The sequence below is a fragment of the Platichthys flesus genome, chromosome 19 (genome assembly GCF_949316205.1).
Source record: "Platichthys flesus chromosome 19, fPlaFle2.1, whole genome shotgun sequence".
Lineage (NCBI taxonomy): Eukaryota > Metazoa > Chordata > Actinopteri > Pleuronectiformes > Pleuronectidae > Platichthys > Platichthys flesus.
In genome coordinates, this window is record NC_084963.1 from 16,787,382 (window position 1) to 16,802,617 (window position 15,236).

A 15,236-nucleotide genomic window follows, 5' to 3' on the forward strand; every position below is an offset into this window, starting at 1 on the left:
CTTGTGGATGTGAGAGGAAGGAGGGGAGGAGGACGCGGGGTGAGGAGGGACGGGGGCCGCTGGGGTCTCGGGCTGAGGCTGACATACCTCAGGCTTCAGCTCTGATTGGTCCTCGTTTGGAGCAGCTCATGGGTTCATTCCGCCGTTAAGCGCCTCCCCGTTCCTCTAAACTACATTATAATGCAACCAACCTCCCTTTTAACCACAAACCGAATTTGCTTTCATTTAGGCGATATATATTTCTTAAATAGGTTAAAGTCATAGAGATTTTTTTTGTTGTTGGTGGGAATAGCATTTCGCCCTGGAGCGGTGCGCAATGCTATCTCATGCCGACCTCCTGGATGCTCGCCTCGGTGAGTTATCATCACCAAACTCCGGTCTTCAACTCTACTGTAAGCTGGAGCCACTTCTAATCCTAAATCAAGCTCAGAAAATTGTCAATTTGCTTCTTACATCATCTTAATGTGGCTGAAGTGAACTAAACTCGCTTAATTCATTGGAAAAGTAATTATTATTATTATATTACTGCGTAATTTGATTTAACCGTTTTCTGAGATAGCGTGTGAACGAATTGAATTAAGAGTATTTAAGGAGCAGATTGTAATGTGTGCATGCTGTAGTTGTTTCTGTCATAGAGCTGCGATCATGTGCTTTTTATTTCTGCTTTGGTGTTTCTGTTTTTAACCTGGATGCTTTAATGCATGTGCTGCATCATTTTCTACTGGCGCAGAAAATTTGCTTCAACGATTCCTGATTTCTGCCATGTCGCCTGTGTGCAGTTTAAAATGCCTAACCATGTGTTTCCCTCCTGTCGAGAAGGTGTTCACTATTCAAATCTCACCAGCTCTGCTTGCCTTTGCAGGGATGAAGGATGCCGCGGCGGAGCTCCTGGGCCACAGGGAGGCTCTGAAGTGCAGGCTCGGCGGAGGGGGACCCGACCCGGGCCACTCCGGCGAGCTCGGTCCGGGCTCGGACGGCGTGGAGGGCTCCACGATGCTCCCCGGTGAAGATATCAGCGGCGGCGGCGGTGGATCCAACACGGTGCAGGTGAACAGCAAAGATCAGGAGAAGCAGCAGCAGCAGCAGAACAGCAGCAACTCGAGCCAGTCCGGAGGACAGCAGTCCCAGAAACAGAAGCGGCACCGGACCCGCTTCACCCCGGCGCAGCTCAACGAGCTGGAGAGGAGCTTCGCCAAAACGCACTACCCAGACATCTTCATGCGGGAGGAGCTGGCTCTGAGGATCGGCCTGACGGAGTCCCGAGTGCAGGTAGGACGCCTGGAAGCATGCAGCCTGTTTGTATTCACTCATTCATCAAACAGAGAGTCGTATTGAAGCAAAACTCAAAACAACGACTCATGTTTCGCTTCACATTTGCGTAAAGCAGCAAGAAACCACATGTGCAGGTCAGACTATATTCAAATCTGAATTATTTAATGAAGATTATTTTTAAACACGTGTATATTTTCTAAAAAGCTTTATTAAAACTAAATCTCCAGAAGCTCCAAAAATTAAAAACCCATCGGTTCGCTGTTGCAGGACCCGGATTATAAATTAAATTTAGTGAAATTAAATTCTCCTAACAGCCGTTATTTAACAGACATTTGTGACCGAACATTTCTAACTTATTGTTTTCCCTCTCTGCGTTGCAGGAGCATTGTAACATGTGTGCAAACTAATTTCAAAATATTATTTCTGACAAGCCATCGACAAAAAAATATACCCTCTATTTAATATTAAAATGAATTTTCTTTTACAAAACTGCATTTTATTAAAATAAAAAATGTCTAATGTCTGTATTCCGGAGAAACTGAAACTAGTTTCATATATAACATGTTAAATTATATCTGATATTGGTTTATAGTTTTTATTTATATCATATCCATCATTACAGAAACACACTGCTACACTGAAATAATCATCTGGAATAAAACGCAAAGCAAGATAAACGTTATAATGTTTTCACTTTATAATTCAAATGTATTTTAATATTCACAAACAGTCAAAATGTTCACATGTAAACAGATGAAACGAGTGCAATGTGTTATTTTAAATAAATATAACTACAGGTTGTGTATTATTCTGGTTCAATGCCTTGCCCAATAGCAGTCCATGAATGAAAACCTCACGTGGATTGGTAACAGCAACCTTGTGGATTATTGCTAGACATAACAAGTCTTTCAGGTTGAGATTTTATTTTTCATCCGTTCACAAATGTATTTAAGACCATTGAATGAAAATAGATTTTATGATGTAAAACTTTTTATTGTATCCAATATTTTATGTTTATATGTTTCAGACCCAGTTGTGGTTGTTTTTCTGATGACTTAAGTAAAACTTCTTATTTCTGAGGGATTGTTAAAACTGGTCCAAATTTTTCGCCCATGTAATTTCATATAATTAGAGGGAACCAGACGATTATCTTTATTACACTCGTTTAATCGCCTCAGAAAAAGCTGTTATCATCTTTAACATACATTTTAACCTTGTGCTCACGAGGGTAAGTCAGCACCATGACTACATCCCATAATACTGTGCGTTGTCCTCGCTGTCTTTAGTCACTTCCAGTTTGCACACTGTGAAAATAATTCTTAAAATATGAGGCACATTAAGGAATGATAGCTGCATCGCCTTATTAACCACGTGGCACATGCACTGGAGCTGCTCACGTGTGAAATAATACCTTAATAACCGTTATTATAAGAGTCACTTCACTTTCTACATAACATTTACATAAAATAAGAATTAGCGTAATGACGCTCATCTGTTGTTATTAGAGGGATGGGAATAAGACGCAGGTCCAGAGTCAGTTTGAGCCAATGCGCCTTTCTCCGCGTCTCGACGCCGGGCGCGCTCTGTCTCTATTTTTAAACAGAATGAGAAATTGTGTTTTTCTTTTCTCCTGAAGTGTCATGTTTCTCGGGCCGGGTTTCACGGCTGGCTACGCGAGCTGGAATAAGAGTGAGATTGTCCCTCTCTTATTACCGAGCCCCACTTTTCTCAAGCAAATCTCCACATTAATCATAGACGCCCGCTCGCAAGCAAAACCAGCAGCAGCTCAAGGACCCGGGCGAATAAAGTCCGTTCACCAGCGAGAGCCATTTGTCACAGCGCTAACATTATCTTTAATATCTGACTGCCTGCTTCTTCACTAGCTCCCACCACCACTGTGAAATCCCTGAGTAGCGGACACAAGATCTTATATAAATACAAATATGAATTCTATACAAAAAAAATTAAACAGTTCAATAAAAGAAAAACTACTCACCATCTCTACAATGTTGGAATATTGCACACAAATATTAAAGGGGCATGATTGTTTTTTACAATCATTTTACAAAATCACCAAAGTTCTTAAATTCTATGAAAGCTAAATAATAATAATGATAATTCAAAAAAAAATCCACTTGCCTATTTGGCAAATTGTGATATTTTTTATATATATAAAAATCTGACCTTGATGGACGTTACAGGATTTTTAAGCAAAATAAACACGTTATTAATTTAGCTTATTTTAAAAATGAATTGTTTTCATATCGTTGATGGTAACATTTAGGGACCTGAGCAGTGTGAATAGATGGCACCAGCTGATGGGACCCTGGAAAAAAAGAAGTAAACATAAATCTGTGTTTTCCAGGAGCTGATTTATTGTTGGTTGTTCATATTATCATGATGATCACGGGCTGATGTCATAACCTTCTTTATGTGCTCTGATAACATGACCTGTCAGTGGCCCAGCAGCCATCACAGCCGCCTCCTCTCACCGCCTCCTCCTCCCTGTCCGCAGGTCTGGTTCCAGAACCGACGCGCCAAGTGGAAGAAGCGCAAGAAGACCACCAACGTGTTCCGCTCTCCGGGCACTCTCCTGCCGACGCACCACGGCCTGCCCCAGTTCCAGTCCGCCGCAGCGGCGGCAGCGGCCATGGGCGACAGCCTCTGCTCCTTCCACGCCAACGACACCCGCTGGGCCACCGCAGGGATGCCTGGCGTGTCTCAGTTGCAGCTCCCACCTTCTCTGGGTCGCCAGCAGGCCATGGCGCAGTCCCTGTCACAGTGCAGCCTCGGCGCCGGGCCGCCGCACAACTCCATGGGTCTATCCAACATGTCGTCCAACGGCGGCGGGCTGCAGTCACACCTCTACCAGCCCTCGTTCCCCGGGATGGCGTCCTTATCCGGTCCGAACAACGTGCCCGGCTCGCCTCAGCTGTGTGGCCCGGACAGTGAGGTCTGGAGAGGGACAAGCATCGCGTCGCTGCGCCGCAAAGCGCTGGAGCACACAGTATCCATGAGCTTCACCTAGTACGAAGAACTTTTCCTCTGCGTTCAGTTCTTATTCATCCATCCACCGGGAAAAATACAAGCAGGATACTTGTTCACATCACAAAGAGTAGAGCTGTGCACCTGGCAGTTTGATTCTCTCCCCAATCACAGACCAGAGGGAGAACTGAAGCTATTTATCAGGCCTCATGGCCTCTATCAAGCATAGGGCTGGTTCTGTTTAATGCTATAATTTATTATTTCGCATGTAGCCTATGACGACTATTTATTTGTCTATTTAAATTGAACTTATTGGTTTGCTCAGTATTTATTTATTTGGCACTGCCCTCGCCTGTTGTTGCGTGGGCTCCCGGTGACTGACTGGTTTTTGAAGACAATTTCTGAGGATACCTTGAAATACTCAACTGTAGGTGACACATTTCCCCTTTGTTTTTTTCTCCAAACCTGCTGCACAGCATGCAACTGTGAAGGGCCAAAGGCGCGTGCACGGTGGACGTGCAGAAACACCGAGGAAGTTTAACAGCATGAGCACATGAACGATTTCACCAGAGAGAAAGAAGAGAGGGAGGGATGAGGTTGTGTTGGTTTGACAGGAATCAGGACAACATGGAAAAGGACTTGACTGCATGTGCTGTCCAGGGCAAAAATAAATAAGTAAATAAACAAATACAAAACGAAGGGACATACGACAAATGACGACATGAAAACTGACTCTAACTATAATCTGTTATATAGGATGTTTTGTGTAGGGGAAGCACTCTCTTCCCATTTGGTCAGTTTGTGATAACTTATGTTTCCAAGGGTTATGTCTGTGCTTATTATCAAATATGACTTTCTTAAATGTTTGAACCATTTTTGTTTCATGGACATGTTTATATCAATTCAATGTAAATGATCAAATAAAAATCATTTTCGATTATGTCACACCGTGAATCAAACCTCCTTTCTTGAAAGAAATTTAAAGGCTTTAAAGTGAAAGACTCTGAAAACCTTGGAGCTAAAGGGGAAAGTTTATTCAGCCTGTTACAAGGAGCAATTAATCACGCGGAAGGGAAGAAAATCTGATGAGTTTGTGGCTTTAATCCAGTTCAACCAGTTTAAAGCTCCATTTCCAACTAAATAATGAATCGCCTTCAAATAGGCATCTGGGGTTTCGTCTTCACCATGGAGTTCCCCACCGACCAATCATCTCTTCAGTCGTGTGGCATCATGTGTCAGATGATCGTCTATAAGTCAAAACAGGATGAAGGTGGTGTTAAGCCATTTTCTTTTCGATGCTAAAAATGCAGATGTAGCAGTAAAAATATCACATGAATCTTGAACCTTTGGGCAGTTGGGCAAAGTAAAGGTACGTTTACCTACAATGTTTTTCAATTTGCGCTATTTCTAAGTATTTTAATCATTAACCTTTGTGACATTCAGAGGGAAATATTGTCAGATTCATACTCCACATTTATCAGCCAGCAGTTAATTGGCAGATGTACAATTTACTGTCTAAAATGAAACAATCCAAAATGAGCATCACCTCAAGCTACAACACAAAAAATGCTGCTTCCATGTTAATGCATCATTAAATATAAGAATAAAATAATCAAAAAAGGCCTCTTTTTGCATTATGAGTATACTTTTGATGCTGTATACATCGTACCTGCAGAAAAAAAGGGAAGATAATAGACAGAGAGTCTTCTCACAAAAACATTCATTCCCCTATGACAGATTTGTCAAAGTCAATCAGGACCAACCTGAAAAATAAGCAGTGGTTAGCCAAAGGTCTCATATGCCAAAAGCCTGAAACAAGACGAAGCTCCAGTAACTGAACGTTGCATAACTCTGTTTTATACTCACAGTCCCCTAATTAACATTTATAAGCAGTATGTTAACATTTTAACACATTTTAACAAAGTCATATCAAGATATCGAAATTTAATCATTATGATGTAACCAGAGGGAGGAGTTATATACAAGTATATAGACTATGAGTAAACACTTGTATCTGCCTACAATCCCATCATATTGTGTATAGTCATTTATTAAATCACTGATTCCTGCTCATGAAGTCTTAGCAACTGTTTAATCTCCTAAAACAATGGAATAAAAGATCTTGATGTCTTTTCCACAGCTCATTAATTAGTAATACAACAATGACAAACAGACATGTAGGTGTCACATCTACAACTATGTGGGCTGTAGACTCTGAGCTGAAAATGCTCATATTTCAACACACCTCACACCATTGTCACAAATCCTTATTGAATTCTCCGAGGAACTGGTGTGGATCAGGGGGTAGAGCGGATATACCACCGGCCAGAAGCCCATTCCCCGTACCGAAAGGATCTTGGGCGGGATTCTAAACTGCTGTGCCCCTAGTACATGACAGAGGAAGTAGAGGTTCACAGATGAAGCGTATGACTGTGTGTGAATGGGTGAAATGAAGAACTGTAGTGTGAAGTGTTTGAGTGACTAAAGCCCTATACAGACATTTACATTCTTGTGTAGACATTCAGTCAGAAAGCAGAAACAGGTAAAAACTGATTCTGTCATGTCAGGATTTAGTTTTTCAGATTTTTATGCTTCCATCAACTTGACAGTTTTCTGTTGCTGGGACGCAGCACAGACTCTGTGTGTAGGCGTCTATTGGCATTGATCGTTCCCTTTTGTGCGACCCACAGGTTAGTGCGTCATTTTGCATTTAAGTCATTGGGAGCCAATCCACAATGAAACGTTCTGCACTTTGTGAGGCCTCAAACCCCTCTCTCCCTCTGCTCAGCTGCTCCGGCCCAAATAATGTGAAAGTAATGATGTAATTATATGATTATAATCATGAGGAAAGAGAGACATGGCCGTGGTTTAAATACTGACACATCCTCTTCTGGTCGGTATGAGGGAATGTATTCATTGCTATGAAAGCTCCATCAGCTGTGGCCATTAGGAAGAGACAAACAGTGAGAGATTTGTGATGGAACCCCCTTTTTTTCTCAAATGCCTCAGTCTGCATCGTGGTAAACAAACTCGGGGTGGCTCGGTTGCAGGTTGGCATCAGGGTGTGATAGTAATCAAAGCTTCCTCTTATTTCAATCATATCACTATATTTATGTTTATGTATATGTATGTGATTAAAGTCTTTTCAAATGAGAGTAGTTACAGTAGAGAGAGCTCCAGAAACTAGTGTTACTAAATGTGAAGAAGGAGATCTGATCCGCAGAGGATTTCATTTATTAATTCAGTGTCTGTTTCCCTTTTCTCTGCTTCAGTGTGGGTTTTAATTAAGAGGAACCTCAATGACCCAATATATGGTCCTGAAGCTACATGTCAAGCTCCTGTTCTCCTGCCATATTGTTCATAAAGGTACATACTCAGGGGCAGATTGGATTTTATTAAAATTAGACCAGATTAAACCACGTACATTCGATTTTTGCAGCTCACTGGTTAAACAAACAGTAAATAGCTGAAAAGGTGAGAATCATATAATTTTTTGCATATTTTCTTTGTCAGGTGTATTTTCAACAGCGGAGGTTTTTCATCATGGGTGAACATCGGATCTTGTCCGGTAAGGTTTAATTTTTTTTACACTATGTGGTTTTTCCTTATTGTCAGGTCAGCCTCAGGAAATTCAGATTAAGTTGGTGAGGTGGATGAATTGAACCCTGCATGCGCGGCCTCGTCGTCCTTCCGTTAATAATGTGTTCTGCATATTTTAAAAGCCTAAACATAATGTGTGCCACAGAAATATGTTTCTTCTTTCCTTTTTTAGCTTCACGAGAATCCCATGAACCCTCAGATTTAAGTTATGACCCTTCAAGATCTCCCTGCTGAAAACTACTGCACGAGATGCTTGCTAGTAACGTATGTATGTATAGTGTACTTGGTAAAAGAAGGATAAACATTAAACTAATGTCAGATTTATTTTTAAAGTGTGCAAACAAGTTATTTAAAATAAGCAGAATTTGTGAATGCTGTAGATACAGTATAGTGAGGGATGTTCCCGACGTCTGGGTGTGTTTATAATCAAGAGGAGGCGATTGGGGGGTGGGGAAGCACAGGGATAACGATTTTTGTAGTCTAAAGACAGATGTGGAATAATATGACATAAATGTAATAATTTGTTTCACTATCACCCAGGTTAATTAGTTTGTGAAAATGGGCAACCTATTTCTCATTGGGTAATTTGTTGCGCGCTGACGAGGTAGCCAATCAGTGACCCTGCTGTTGGTGGGATCATTCTCCCAGAATGCTGTGCAGCGAGTGTGTCGCGGAAAATGTGAGAGCGAGCCAATGTTTACCTCCTATTTATTCCACACAAATAAATGAAATCAGTCAATAAACCATCCAAGGGTGAATATGGCTTTCTCTGTCCGGGATTATGAATGAGAGCTCATTAATTTCCCTGTGTGTGTGTGTGTGTGTGTGTGTGTGTGGCTGTGTGTCTTTGGGTGTGTTTTAGTGTGTGTGAGAGAGAGAGAGAGAGAGAGAGAGAGAGAGAGAGAGAGAGAGAGAGAGAGAAAGGGAGAGAGAGAGAGAGAGAGAGAGAGAGAGAGAGGGGGAACATTGGTGCATGCATATAGTGTGAGTTTCTGTTTTTTATAGATTTGTATGAGAGAAAAATATCTGAATGAAATAATGATAACTCATATTTATGAATATTAATTAGGCTTCTGCATTATAATCAAATCAACTGCAACCTTATCCCTGTATTTGTGATTATCTTAACAAAATGAAAATAATAGTTTCACATTAGGGAAATCCTCCCTCACATTACAGCCAGCTGGTTATCTTAGCTTAGCTCAGTCAAAGGTGTCTCTGTCTAAAGGTAATGAAATCTGTCTGACAGCACTTCTCAAGTTCACCGATTGACATGTTGTATCTCATTGTTTAATTTGTACAAAAATCTGTTAGAATCCTTACATTCAGCAACAGTGTTCGAGAAACACCCATCCATCCATCCATCCATCTATTTGTCTATCCATCCATCCATTGGGACACAAATGAAGAGGGGATTTCATACCCCTTGGTTTGGTGAACTCAGAGTGATGAATTGTTTTATTAACTGGGGCTGAATTTTACTGATACATTTATCCTAATGAAGACTGGTGTTTGCTAAGTGCTGTTGGTTTGAAACCTAAAATGTGAGAGCCAGTTCCACGGGTTTAGAGTTAAATAGCGCTCTCATGTAAGTACAGTAAATATGAATCCATAGCTCCAACATAGCTCAACATAGCTAGGCATAGCTGGATCCCTCTAGGGCCAAGCATGGAGAGTGACGACGACTACTGCAACATAAATGTTCATTTGGTAATTTAAGAATTGTTTTAAGATAGTCATACAAATGTGAACCTTCTCTTTGACAGCTCACAGGTATCAGTTGTTAAATGTGACATGTGACAATAGGTCACCAACACTTTCAACACTTGGTCTTAAGTTTATGTTTCCAGTGTCTGTCTTTGAAATTGATCAGTCTGGGCAACACATTCCATTATTACCGATGAGGAGAAAAAATCTAATCCTCTGGCTTTTCCTGGCAAAGAGATGTTAGCGGCTCAACATCCACATTATGAATCCAAATTCATGAGAGCTTTAATTTTATTTGACAGGCAGAGTCTAGGAGTGTCCCCGGTGATTGTTATTCCAGATGGCGGCGAGAAAATCCCATTTGAAGGTTTTATTAATTCTCGTTAAAGAATGGAGGAGGTTCGCCGATGCTGTCTTTGCCGTCTCACTGTCGAGCCTGACTGACACCTCGCTGCTCCTTCCATTTGTCATTGTTTGAAAAGGTCTTAATTGTATTACATGCAAATGAAGAGATCTGATTTTTGCCCATTATCTATTCATAAGAGAAAATGAACAGAACATTAGTGGGTCACCAAATGAGGGTGGGCGGAGGAGGAGGGAGGGGAGGGTGGAGAGACAGACAGTGATGATCAGTCAGACGGAGAGGAGGAAGATACATTGTAGAGGAGAAGTGGCAGGTTTACATTGCTGTCCTGTAGCGGCTCCTGACTTTAGGGATCGCACTGAAACAACAATCCCTCCGCATGTCTGAACTGTGTGAGGGTCTGTATGGGTGTATGTAATAGGTCAAGGTCGATAATTAACCTTTGATGAGTGAAACACTGCGATTACAGTCACACTCACGTGACAAATCAAAGTGACAGAAGCTTGAATGCACTCAGCGCTCCTCCCTGCTCAGCTGTATAACCATCATCCTCTGGATTCTGTGTCATATATATTCAAATCATACACTTCCCATTTGTTTTCATCAGGGCAAAAGAAACATCAGACAAGTTTAGAAAATCAGTTCAGAAAAATACAAAACAGGTTCATGGGAAATCACCCAGCTTTACAATAATAACTGTTTATCCCCACCTCCCACAGGCCTAACATCCCAGATTGATGACAAATGAAAAAAAAGTCATTATCATAAATCTGAAATAAGAAATTTAGTTAACACGAACACAAAATAATGAAATTAGTAATTAACCAAAATGAAACAAAAAGAGAAACATAATGATGACATAGGGATATTCGGTTTGGCTCGGTGAGTATCATAAAGTAAGGTAGGGTAGTTTTATCTTTTTATTACTGTACAATATTTGTTTGTTTTCTGTATCTCCTCCTCCATTTCTTTTCAAACAGTTGGGTAAGATTCTAATCCTGCGATTTATTAACTCCAATTTACTAATTTTCTAACCTGAGGTACCTATTTCATACCCGAAGCAGTAGTCTTTCTGAAATTAAAAAAAGAAGGTGAGAGAGAAAGAAAGAAAGAAAGAAAGAAAGAAAGAAAGAAAGAAAGAAAGAAAGAAAGAAAAAACTCTTCTCTTACCACATCAGATGTTGCATCTCACCCTGCTCCATGTTGGCAGCTTGACTCTCCTTCAACTGTGGTCATTCTGAACAGGTATGAACACTTGTGTCAGTGGGTTTGTCTGTGTGTCTGTAGGAGTCAGGTGTGTTGTTAGCAAACTGAGACCTTCAGCCTATTTATGTTGAACCAAAGAATCTGTAACTGTGAAAATACACATTTATTTTGTGTAACTCCGACACCTGAGGTGCCAGGGCTTCAGAGGGGAACTCACCCCATCTCTGGTGTTGGCCAGCAAAAAATAACTGTTTCCATGTACTGACAATGGACTGAAAACATTTCTACCTACTGTATCATTTAGTTTAAAGAATGAGGCTAGTAGATAGATAGATAGATAGATAGATAGATAGATAGATAGATAGATAGATAGATAGAAATATAGAAAGATAGATAGATAGATATATAGATAAATAGATAGATAGATAGATAGATAGATAGATAGATAGATAGATAGATAGATAGATAGATAGATAGATAGATAGATAGATAGATAGATATAGATAGATAGATAGATAGATAGATAGATGTGTAGCCCTGTATAAAATCATTAGGATACAGTGCATAAAATGAATCTCAAAATAGCATAACAAATGTTGTATTATAAGAGAAAGTTCATGATAACTAGATAAGTTTATGTTATCAAAAATAGTAGTTAAAATAATGTTAAATACAAGATAAAATGTAATAAATATAATATGTACAGTTAATAAGTTTAGCTGTTTACAGTTAAAAAAGTTAATCAATTAATAGATGTGTGGTTAAAAGGAACTCAGGCCCAGGAGAGCTGGGTTTTCAGATAGATAGATAGATAGATAGATAGATAGATAGATAGATAGATAAATAGATAGATAGATAGTCTTCTGTAGATGGATAGATTTTCTGTGCCATTGAGCGGCATCGTTGTCCAAACCTGTACACCACTGTAATGGGGGACATGTCCCTTAATTATGATAAAGACTGAAGAGTAGTTACCTGACTTTACTTTGCCATTGGTCTGTTTGCTTTTTAGCTTGACTACCTAAAAATGCATGGATCTTGATGAAGAACTTACATCTATGAGAGTGTGTAATTTGGTCTGGCTTGATTGAATTTAAGGGGACTGTTGAGCCATGGTTATCGTTGCCTCTGTACTTGTACTCTGTGTAATGACCATAAATTGAATCCAATCCAATATGTGAGTACTGAGTACAATTGTATATACTACTATATGAGTACTATTGTAGTATATTTTGATCCAATCTTACATTGACCGTTGTGCGGCCAACGGTACTCACAAATTCACAAAATGTGTTAATCCACAGCTGAAAATAATCCCCTATGAATAAAAATGTTTAAGGTTTACACCTGCTGCAGGATCCAACTGATTTTGGGCTATTGAATAGCATCAACCTTGTTCTTAAATGAGCAGACTGCAGCATTTGGGATTAATGAAATGAAAGTTGATTCTCTTAACATAGAAATGGAAGTCAGATCTTTGTGATGGACACATCTGACTGGAGGAGGTGCTACCACATGTTGAGGTATTAGTGCAGATCTGATGTGGAGGCAGAGGCCAGTGTGCTAAAGCAGAACACAGTGGAATCCTGATGAAGAGGGACAGTGAAGTGTGTTGGTCAGGAATGAGCCTCTCTCTTCTACAAGTCCCCTCCGAGCGGCGAGGGAGGGCGGGGGCCCCGTTATTGAATGCGGTTGTTGGCCCATTGCTAAATTACAGCTTAATTCCTTTTCCATCATCATAACCATTTGTTTTCCTTACAGGCTGGAGATAGGGGCCGAAGCGTTCAGGCACCGCAGCACGGGAAGAGGGTGCGGGCGGACTTTACTCTTTGCTCTGACTCTGTGTGGCTCTTTAGTGCTGTGAGTGCTTTGGTGGCCATCGCATCATGACTTCACCTCTTAGCTGATTCCTGCCATTGGTCATATTTGACACCTTGTCTACTCCACACGGCGGCCGCTGCACTCAGGAACCACTTTCCTATTTCCACTTTTCTCCCTGTATTTCTTCCTTTTACCTACCCTTCTTTTCTCATCAGATTTTAACAATCGTTCTTCATCTACTACCCTTTAGATTTATATTTGAACTGTTTAACATTTTGTTTCTCGTCTTCTCCTCTTAATAATTTGTTAATTATCTTGGTCATTTTACCAATGGATTTCTTGGCACCAGCTTGGGTTGGAAATGTTGGTCAATGCTGGCCCACCTCTGTCTCAACAGCTAACAGACTGATTGTGGTGACAGACTTCATGAACATGAGGATAAACTCCACTGACTTTGGTGCTAATCTGACTATTCCTCTGCAACAATAAAAGAATATTATTATTAGTATTGTAATTATTATTTTTATAGTTGCTGTGATGACAGTTGCTTTGATTATTATTTGTATCTTGTGACTGTGGTCAGTGGAGGACTTTTTTGTTGTGGTTCACAGTGCTGTTTTTGTGACTTTTCATTCTGCTTTTATGAAAATTATGAAAAATAATATGCAACATTAATTTAAACAGTGCACCTAATTGCATTGAATAGTATTTTTGATGATGAAAATCAACAGAAGTTGTACTTATACTTTGTGAACATTTTTCCTTTCAATGCTCTCTTGAATAATGGAGTATTTTACATTGCTATCCAGTTAAATGAGAGCTTTGAGAACTGAATTGTAAAACTACAGCTTTTCATTTAATAAGTGTTATTTGGGATCATTAATCATAGCTGGAGGTGATATTTAATACCACAACACAAAGGCAGTGCCAGTTTAAGGTGGTCTAGTGGCAGAAACTTGGACTATGGGCAGAGAAGGTCTCTGGTTCGTCTCTGGTACGACTCCACGGAGAGACAACAAAAGACGAACCTGGATTGATCTGTCCAAAAATCCAAGAGTCTCCCTACCCTGTCTAGTGCCCCTGAGCAAGGCACCTTACTCCCCCAACATCTGCTCCCCAAGCGCCGTACATGGTCGCTCACTGCTCTGTGTGTCCTGCACCAGATGGGTCAAAAGCAGAGGTTAAATATTTCTACCTGCATGAGTGTGCCTTTGCATGACTGTGCATGTGTTTGGGACAAATAAATGTATCTTAATCTTTGGTTTTTCAGTGAAATATTTTCACAAAAAATTCAAGACATTCCTCGATATATTGATGTGGTGTCCAAAGGAGAAATCCGGCTTTTGGTGATTGATTGATTGACATGATATTTCATCTGATGTCACCAAAGAGTCAAAATGTTCAACCCGTGAAAATAGCTCAACGTGCATCAGATCCACTTTACACTCCACTATACACACTATGTATCCTAATGACTTTTGTGAACCCCTGACCTTTCCTCTAGCAACACCACGAGGTTGAAACAAATAACAAAATATTTTCTGTGAAATATCAGATGGATTTCTTTTTGAATTTGGCACAGACACTCATGTCCTCCCCAGGAAAAACAATAAGAACTTTATTGAGCCCTGTCATGGTGAGTATTGTGACACATAGATAAACTGATGTTTGCATGTGGCTCGGAGCTCAGCTGTGTCTGCAGCCTCACAGAGCATCACATTCCCTAACATATTTTAATTATGCAGCATAGTGACTCAAAACACTCCTTCTACAGTCTACATATTTGACCCATTCATTCAGATATCTGACAGGCAGTTAAACAAACAGAGCATCACCCGTCCTCACATCTAAAACCCATTCCCTCCACCTCAGCCAATCCCTCTCCCTAATCCTCCTCCTTTCTCCAGCTGCCCTTGAGCTTTTCTATTACCACATGGAAAGCACCTCGCAGCCCCTGACAAGCGCGGCGGATCGACACTAAATCAGAAATCAGTGCCAGCCGCAGATCTGAGCCACCATGAAGGTCACAGGCCCTACACTGCTTGTCGTCTCAATCGGGGGAGCAGGAGTAGATACAGCGAGGTTGATGTGTGACCGTGTGTCTGGTGTGGTTGTGTGTGTTAACAGGGGAGACACAGAGAGGAGAGAATGCAGAGTGGAAGAAGAGGATGTGGAGGAAGAGCAGGTCAACAACGATGCATAAAGTCATGGGAGGGAAGAGATGAAAGAGGAGGAGCAGAGCAAAACTGCAGGTAGAGATTGTTTGAATTAAAAAAAACAA

At 40.6% G+C, this 15,236-nt stretch overlaps 1 protein-coding gene across 2 annotated transcripts; it reads left to right on the forward strand.

Annotated features, from left to right (window-relative positions):
- The first annotated feature begins 316 nt into the window (after positions 1-316).
- On the forward strand, positions 317-5,137 carry otpa (orthopedia homeobox a). 2 transcript variants are annotated; one of them, XM_062413082.1, is made up of 3 exons: positions 317-392; positions 863-1,269; positions 3,788-5,137. In XM_062413082.1, exons 1-3 carry the CDS (start codon positions 317-319, stop codon positions 4,298-4,300), a joined length of 996 nt encoding a protein of 331 aa, XP_062269066.1. In that variant the 3' UTR covers positions 4,301-5,137. The 2 variants fall into 2 exon arrangements, with proteins under 2 accessions (XP_062269066.1, XP_062269065.1); XM_062413081.1 differs by having other exon boundaries at positions 317-353.
- The last annotated feature ends 10,099 nt before the right edge of the window (positions 5,138-15,236 follow it).

What these genes read in the sequence shown, in the direction of transcription:
- otpa (XM_062413082.1), top strand. Translation starts at nt 317, where the DNA reads ATGCTATCTCATGCCGACCTCCTGGATGCTCGCCTCGGTGAGTTATCA. An exon ending in CTCCGGTCTTCAACTCTACT is followed by an intron (nt 393 to 862) that starts GTAAGCTGGAGC and finishes TTGCCTTTGCAG; the next exon opens with GGATGAAGGATGCCGCGGCG. An exon ending in TGACGGAGTCCCGAGTGCAG is followed by an intron (nt 1,270 to 3,787) that starts GTAGGACGCCTG and finishes CCCTGTCCGCAG; the next exon opens with GTCTGGTTCCAGAACCGACG.